At 39.8% G+C, this 8300-nt stretch overlaps 1 protein-coding gene across 1 annotated transcript; it reads left to right on the top strand.

Moving 5' to 3' along the window:
* The first annotated feature begins 7151 nt into the window (after window positions 1–7151).
* Window positions 7152–7955, top strand: LOC126470738 (piggyBac transposable element-derived protein 3-like). Its single transcript, XM_050098742.1, has one exon. It carries the CDS (start codon window positions 7152–7154, stop codon window positions 7953–7955), a length of 804 nt encoding a protein of 267 aa, XP_049954699.1.
* Window positions 7956–8300: the final 345 nt, after the last annotated feature.

Below are 8300 nucleotides of genomic sequence, written 5' to 3'. Positions count from 1 at the left end.
AATGAAAATTAGGGGGAGATATCATGAGTTTCCATTAATATGACATTGGTTTCTTTCCCATTGACGTGGGGAAATCGTTATTGTAAGAGCATCCAGGAAAGACCACGTGCAGTACGTCAGTTATCTTCGCAACTCTCTTCAATTTTTTACAGTTCTATGTCATTTCTAATACACCTATTTTTGAAATTTTTATCTTTCCTTAGTTTTTATACATAAACATATTCTTTTCACTTTCTTGGCTTGCTGTAATCTGTTACGTACATCTCTGCAGTTCAAAAATAGTTACCCTGTCCCTCATTGCACATTTTTGTTTATCTTATTTCTTTAAATATTTTATACATTTTCCACGTATTGACCATTTTCAACTTTTTTATGTTTATAGGGATACATATTTCACTGGTATAGAATAATTATCATATCTTCAATGTTAAACGAACAGTGAAGAGTTTCTAGTTTATGTCTTTTATGCTTACGAAGAACTGTTCAAACGAGTTTAAGAAAAATGTAATGATTGACTTCACTAGTTACATTATAACCTACAATTATTGTCACTGTAGTTATTGCGTTCCATTTTCATTGCTAACTTTTTTATTTTTGCTGTTATTGGTAATGTTTTATGAAAGTCGTATCACTTTCTTAATGTGTCTGTTTTACTAAAACAAGAGTTACCGCATCATGTTTATGTTAATTTACTTACGTCCGGACGTAAAGACAAAAGACCAGGTTGATCACGTGGTCTTCTAATATACTGTCGGTTTCACATTGTTATCGTAAATTTCAAACCTTACATCACCAAATTTAGTGAGGGAGGTATAATGCGCTATTGACCTTACATTACAGCCTCTGCAATAATTAACGATACCTACAAGAGAGTACATAGATCCACTGAGTCATCCACGTTTTGATGTTCACTGTGACGTTACTGTCTTCTATGCACTCGACAAACAAATGCGTGCGGTATTTGACGCATACTTCGACCTGTCCGTTACAACTGGGACATATTTTTTGACTCTCTGTAGTATAGGTGAGCTACTAGTTTCTCATATTCGCGTTTGCTAATCGTATCAAGATCTAATGATACTGTCTTACATATGACGCATTTTTCTCTCAGATCCCCACTGCACCCGTATTTAAATACCCATTAGAAAAAAAGTACAAATATTTGAGTTTGCGTCATTGGTAGTTACCCTCGATGTATTGCTCTCCTTAACTAGGCTTCAAATGCTAGCGAAGGGTAGTGCTCGTTCAGTGTAAGCCTCTTTACGCGTTCCCATTTTCACATAAAGCTTTACAAACTTGAAAGCATCCTATCGACGTGTCCACTCCACCTTCAATAACACAGTTTCGTCGGCGTTCTGTTATCACCGTCAATTTTTTCACTTTAGTGACCGGTAAGGAGAATTTGTTCATTTCTTTCCACGGATTCTGCTACATTTGACAGTCCTCTACAGTCGATAAAATACTGTCTGACGTTTCCACTTCATACTGTTTATGGTAACCAGTAACAGAGTGGTCACTGTTTATGGAATCATTGTTGACTTCTTTGGCCCTAGCTAGGTTGGAACGTCCTAAAAGATTTCAAGTGGTTAGTTACAATGTTGTCAACTGCCTTTGGTCGAATCTCATTTCCTAACAAGCGATGTTTCAATTCGATAAATTCCCCCTCTAATGCGGATGAGGTGGCATTTAAAGTCCGAAAACCAGTGTGCATCATAACTCCTGAATAAATAATGCATGTCTGCTCTGATGCGTCGCCCTTTAGTTGGTACATAATAAGGATATATGTCATCTCCAGTCAATGCTAAGTGCCCCTCATTAACTAACTTAGTTGTCCATGCTACAATTCCTAATTCGCAATCGCTGTCGTCGTTACCATCGAAACATTCAAGTGTTTCAATATCTTCATTCTTCATGGCACGTTCTTCGGTTACCATTATTCAGGAGTTGCCCGGTTCTCCTTTCGTTATGCGGCGGAGTATCTTAAATACTTCCACAGCCAAACATAGATAGTCGTCTTTATGCCTACCATACCCTTGGTTGTTACAAACTAGGACAGCTAAATTCACTATTTCTTGAAAGTCACTGAAATTCCTGAGCTTAGTGGGACAAGCTGTTACCATTATAAAAAAGATGTGCACAAGAGGATGGAGAGTTTTGAGCTGTTCCCACTTACAAATCGTATGAACGTAGTGAGAAACATTCAGGCGTAGAAAACATGATGACAGTGCATTCGACGAGCTGAACAAACATCTAACACATAACGATGAAAATTCCAGCAGATCTCGACAGTCTTCAAACGCCATTAGAATAGCACCCACGAGTGCTTTGTCGAAAACTCTGACAACTTGTTTTAGTACTGGATATTTTGTAATGTGCTTGCTACCCACGCGAACTATTTCATTAAGCGAGTATTCTATGGAACTTGTGTTTTGAGACTCCTCAACATTTGAAAAACCGCCAGTCTGGAACCTGGGGCTTCTGTTACGACTTGACGAAGACAGATGTGTGAAATCAGTTTTACAGTCAGTTTCTCCAGTGTTTTTACTAATGAACCTGTTCCATCTATTCAAATGTATTGCAAATATTGTGTGAACACAGAAATTTTTTCTTGCATCCAGTAATGGACGTGAATTTCACCGGCGTTACATTCACACTTCATGACTGTGAGATTTTCAATCGGATTGCATCCAGTCAACCCAAAAATTGAATTTTGCCGCTCTTGTTTTGTCTTACGTAAAACTGAATTTTTCTGCAATTGCGGAAGCTCAGGGTCCCCAAATTTCATTAGTTTATTTGAATCGTTTCTGAGCCAGATGCGATGAGAGATGTTGCGGTCTACTATTTTTGTTGATACGTCGGTTCTTCGTTTCCCTTCTAACTCTGCATAAAAGACCCATCGGAATTATCTAGTACACACTCCATTATGACGTCACTTTCCGCTGCCGAATTGTTCACAACGAATCCTGCAAAACAGCTTCCGTATTCTTTGCATCTACCCGTGATCTTAAGGTACATTCCAAACTCCGAATCATAAATGAAAGAGGTCATGGTATCGACGTTTTCTCCTCATACAGCGTATGTGTCCAGACGTTTTACAACAGAACCATGCAGGGACTTGCAGACCTCTCTTTTTCCGATTACGCTACCTCTAGTCACATGATAACCTATGTTTGATGTTGCAGAATCAGTTGAAATGAAATTTGATTCTTTGATTTGAAATTTTACGAAGTTACACTACACTCGGATTCATTGTATCTATCACTGTTAGTTCTGATGGCTTGGAATTCGGGAACTCTGGACTGGATATTATTCTGATTTTTTACAGATTCGTGAAATTCTTTTAGGTCCTATAAATACATTCTTATCAGAATTTCTGATTACACCACTGATCTTCAGGTAAATATCTGAGCTTGGCACCACTGGTCCGCCTGTGTGATATATGAGAGCCTTGTAATCGGATGATAGTAAGGCTTCAGCTCAGTCCCTTATGATCAATATGGTGTGCCAGCTGATGATAGCAAAACGAAAGCCGAAGTTTTAAATTTCACGTTTAAGAAATCGTTCACACTGTAGAACCTTACAGATATACTGTCTTTTAAACCATCAGACAGACTCCCGTATGGACGACATAGAAATAAGCATACCCGGTGTAGAGAAGCAACTTCAATATTTGAAAACAAATAAATCACCAGTTCCGGATAGAGCCCCAGTTCAGTTTTACCAAGAGTGCTCTATGGCTTTGGCCCTTTACCTAGCTTGCATTTATCGTGAATTTATCGCCCAGCACGAAGTCCAAAGCGGCTAGAAAAAAGCGCAGACGACACCAGTATACCGGGTGGTACATTGATCGTGACCGGGCCCAATATCTCACGAAATAAGCGTCAAATGAAAAAACTACAACGAACGAAACTTGTCTAGCCTGAAGGGGGAAACCAGAAGGAGCTATGGTTGACACGCTAGATGGCGTTGCCGTGGGTCAAATGGATATCAGCAGCGTATTTTTGGATAGAAATCCCCAGTTTTTAATACATATTCGAGTAGTACGTAAAGAAATATGAATGTTTTAGATGGACCACTTTTTTCGCTTTGTGATAGTCGCAAACTTATGGCTCACAATTTTAGGCTAACAGATGGTAACAGGTAGGTTTTTAAATTAAAATCTAGAACGTAGCTACGTTTGAACATATAATTTCTGTTGTTCCAATGTGATACATGTGCCTGAGAACGATTGCTGTTACAGCGTGAGTACCAGTAAATACCACGTCAGTGCAATAAATGCTCAAAATTATGTCCGTCAATCTCAATGCGTTTTTCAATGTGTGTAACGACATTCCTCCCGACAACGAGTAGTTCGCCTTCCGTAATGCATTGACACGCGCTGACGCATGTTGTGAGGCGTTGTCAGTGCATCACGATAGCAAATATCCTTCACCTTTCCCTACGGGAAGAAATCCGGGGACTCAAGATCCTGTAAACGTGCGGGCTTCGACGACCAATCCACTTGTCGTGAAATATGCTATTCAATACCGCTTCAACTGCACGCGAGGTATGTGCCGGACGTCCATCACGTTGGAAGTACATCGCCATTCTGTCATCCAATGCAACATCTTGTAGTAACAGCGATAGAACAATATGTAGGAAATCAGCATATATTGCACTATTTACATTGCCATCGATAAAATGGGGGCCAATTATCTTTCCTCCCATAATGCCGCACCATACATTAACCTGTCAAGGTCTCTGATGTTCCTTCCACATGTCGCAGACATCGTGAATTTTCCGTACATATTATGCCGGTTTACGTTACCGTTGTTAGTGAATGACGCTTCGTCGCTAAATAGAACACGTACAAAAAATCTGTCATCGTGCCGTAATTTCTCTTGTGCCCAGTGGCAGAACTATTCACCACGTTCAGAGTCGCCGCACATGCAATTCCTGGTGCATAGAAATATGGTACGGGTGCAATCGATGTTGATGTAGCATTCTCCACACCGACGTTTTTGAGATTCCCGATTCTCGCGCAATTTCTCTGCTACTAATGTGCGGATTAGCCGCGACAGCAGCTAAAGCAACTGCTTGGGCATCACCATTTGTTGCGTGTCATGGTTGATGTTTCACATGTGGCTGAACACTTCCTGTTTCCTTGAATAACGCTACTATCCGGCGAACGGTCCGGACACTTGGATGATGTCGTCCAGGATACCGAGAAGCAAACATAGCACACGCCCGTTGGACATTTTGATCACAATAGCCATGCATCAACACGATATCAACCTTTTCCGCAGTTGGTAAACGGTATATTTTAACACGGTTAATGTATCACGAATCAAATACCGTCTGCAATGGCTGAATGTTACGTGATACCACGTACATATACGTTTGTGACTATTACAGCGCCATCTATCAAACTAGACAAGCTTTATTCTATGTAGTTTTTTTCGTTTGACGCTTATTTCGTGAGATATTTGGCACAGTCACGATCAATGGACCACCCTGTAAATAATCCTTTATAGGATACTGGTAAGTATACTTACCACCGGCCTCTTCATACAGAAGTATCTGTTTACATAGACCTTTATTGTAACAAATCACTTCCTTTAACGATCTCTGGTATAAATATGTACCACTTCTTGAATTCCCGCCTCACCGACTTCAAACATGTAAAAAGAAGTGAAAGTGGTCCGCATTCTGACCAAAGAGCGTCTCTGGTCGAAGTGTTGTTGAGAGAAGTAAGCCGGCCGCGGTGGTCTAGTGGTTCTAGGCGCGCAGTCCGGAACCGCGGGACTGCTACGGTCGCAGGTTCGAATCCTGCCTCGGGCATGGATGTGTGTGATGTCCTTAGGTTAGTTAGGTTTAAGTAGTTCTAAGTTCTAGGGGACTGATGACCACAGAAGTTAAGTCCCATAGTGCTGAGAGCCATTTGAACCATTTGAGAGAAGTAAACAGTCGACAATTATGTGTTCTGCAAGACAGAAATACTTCATATTTGTGCATTCCAAGGCAAGGCAATAATTCTATGCTTAATTCTGCGTATATTGTGGTATAAATTATTCGCCGGCCGGGGTGGTCGAGCGGTTCTAGGTGCTACAGTCTGGAACCGAGCGACCGTTACGGTCGCAGGTTCGAATCCTGTCTCGGGCATGGATATGTGTGATGTCCTTAGGTTAGATAGGTTTAAGTAGTTCTAAGTCTAGGGGTCTTATGACCTCAGATGTTGAGTCCCATAGTGCTTCAAGCCATTTGAACCATTTTATAAAATATTCACTTTAGTTATGTACTGAAATATGTATTACGATAAATAGCTTTAGCTTTGCACGAGCTGGAAAGAACAGCCAAAAATGGGTCATTTTCAGGCTAAAATTTCTTGTCCTCGTAATGAAATAGTCGATTACTATTATATTTTTATTGAAGGGTATTTCCTTACGTGGTGGGAACAATTTCGTTCTCAAAATAGCGGCTAAGATGTTACAGCGTTATTATCATACATGGGTCACAAAAACGTAGGTTACACACGACTTCAGTGACGAATGTGAAAGGTTCCCTTTATTTATTTACTAATTGCAACACCGTCAAGAATGTTTTAGTGTTTACTGAAGGTATTATTTTTTAGGTAACAGTTCCATTTTGTTGTGGGATTGATCATGGCTCTAAACAGAAGAGGTGTGACAGAGGAGGAAATTTTAGAGTAGCTAAATAGAGTGACAGACGAAATGACTGACGATTCAGAAGGAGGTGGCGATGAAGATGCCGACGATTGCCTACCAGTTCTACTACACACATTCACAACATCCACCAATGATGCCCGGTTGCCCTCTGACAACCATGAAACTTAGTTTTCAGTTGTTGTCGAAACAGAAACAGAAAGCGAAAGTGAAAATGAAACTGACCATGCTGTAATTGGAACTTTCTCATAGTGCATAGCAGGGCAAGTACCCACTTTGTTCAGCAACACTGTTTTCTCAATGCCTTTTGGTATATGGAATACGGCTGAAGTGAATGTGAGTAGACCAATGGCAAATTTCAACCTAATTCTGACTGATGAGTTCTTAGAACAGATCATTGCTCAGTCAAATTTGTATGCTACACAGAAAAACAACCGATTAAATTTAACTGTTGATGAACTGACAGCATTCTTATGAATATTTGTTACTATGAGATTCAATCCATTACCTGGAGTCAGACTGTACTGGAGTAATGACAGAAACTTTTTCAACAGTATAGTTGCACAAGTGATGCCTGTAAAACGTTTCTTGAAAATTATGAAAATTTTACACTTAAATGACAATTACAAAATACCAAAAAAGGGTGAAATTGGATTTGAGCGATTATACAAGTTGGAACCTATGTTGGATCACCTCTACAGTTGTTTCAAGAAGTTGTTCCATCCTGCCAGATATTTGTCAGTTGACGAATATATGGTGGGATTCAAAGGAAGACGTTGCTTGGAACAGTATATGCCAAATAAACCAATTAAAAGAGGTTTTAAAATCTGGGTGATTGCATGTGCTGGTACAGGGTACTGTCTAGGACCGTCAGTGTATGAGGGCAAAGAAGAGGGAGGCAACAGTTACAAGTTCTTAGGTGAATTTGTCATAGAAAAACTTGCAGCTCCTTATGAACGTCTAGGAAACTGCTTATTCTTTGATAATTTTTTTTCAAATGTTGTAATGATGAAAAATCTACTGAGAAAAAATCTGTTTGCTTGTGCCACAATCAGACAAACACGAAAGTTCTTTCCTAAAGATAAATTAGCTGCTGACAAAACTCTAAAAATGGGAGAATCTGATATAATTATTGGTGAAGACATAGGAATCTCAAAATGGAAAGGCAGGGGAAAGAAGTGTGTTACTGTAACTAGCACGATGTGTAATGCTGAATCCAAATGTTTTGTTCTGAGAACTAATAACAAAGGTGTTAGGGAAAGCGTTCCTTGTCCAGAATCGATCAGGGATTAACACTTATATATGGGAGGGTTGGATCGTTTTAATCAGCTTCTATGTACCTACAACATATCTTGGAAATCCCGACGATGGTGGCTAAAATTATTTTATTATTGTATTGATGAATGCATTGTAAACAGTTACATCCTCTACAAAGACTCAGTCAGGTAATGTATGTCTGGCACAAATCCTTTGAGTCACTTGAAATACAGGTCACAGTTAGCAACTGATATGATTGGTTCCTTCTCTGCACGAATCAAAAACGGCCCAGTAATTCAGACTGGAAGAAGAAGGAAGGGAAATGCTCCTTAAGGCCGAGCAACTGTATCTAACACAATTCATCTAACAAATGTAGGACAG

Source organism: Schistocerca serialis, chromosome 3 (assembly GCF_023864345.2).
Source record: "Schistocerca serialis cubense isolate TAMUIC-IGC-003099 chromosome 3, iqSchSeri2.2, whole genome shotgun sequence".
Taxonomy (NCBI): domain Eukaryota; kingdom Metazoa; phylum Arthropoda; class Insecta; order Orthoptera; family Acrididae; genus Schistocerca; species Schistocerca serialis.
The sequence above is the reverse complement of the archived record's forward strand: the minus strand, read 5'-3'. Positions and strand labels throughout refer to the sequence as shown.

Excerpts from the sequence above, each read along its gene's own strand:
- LOC126470738 (XM_050098742.1), top strand. The coding sequence starts at position 7,152 with ATGAGATTCAATCCATTACCTGGAGTCAGACTGTACTGGAGTAATGAC.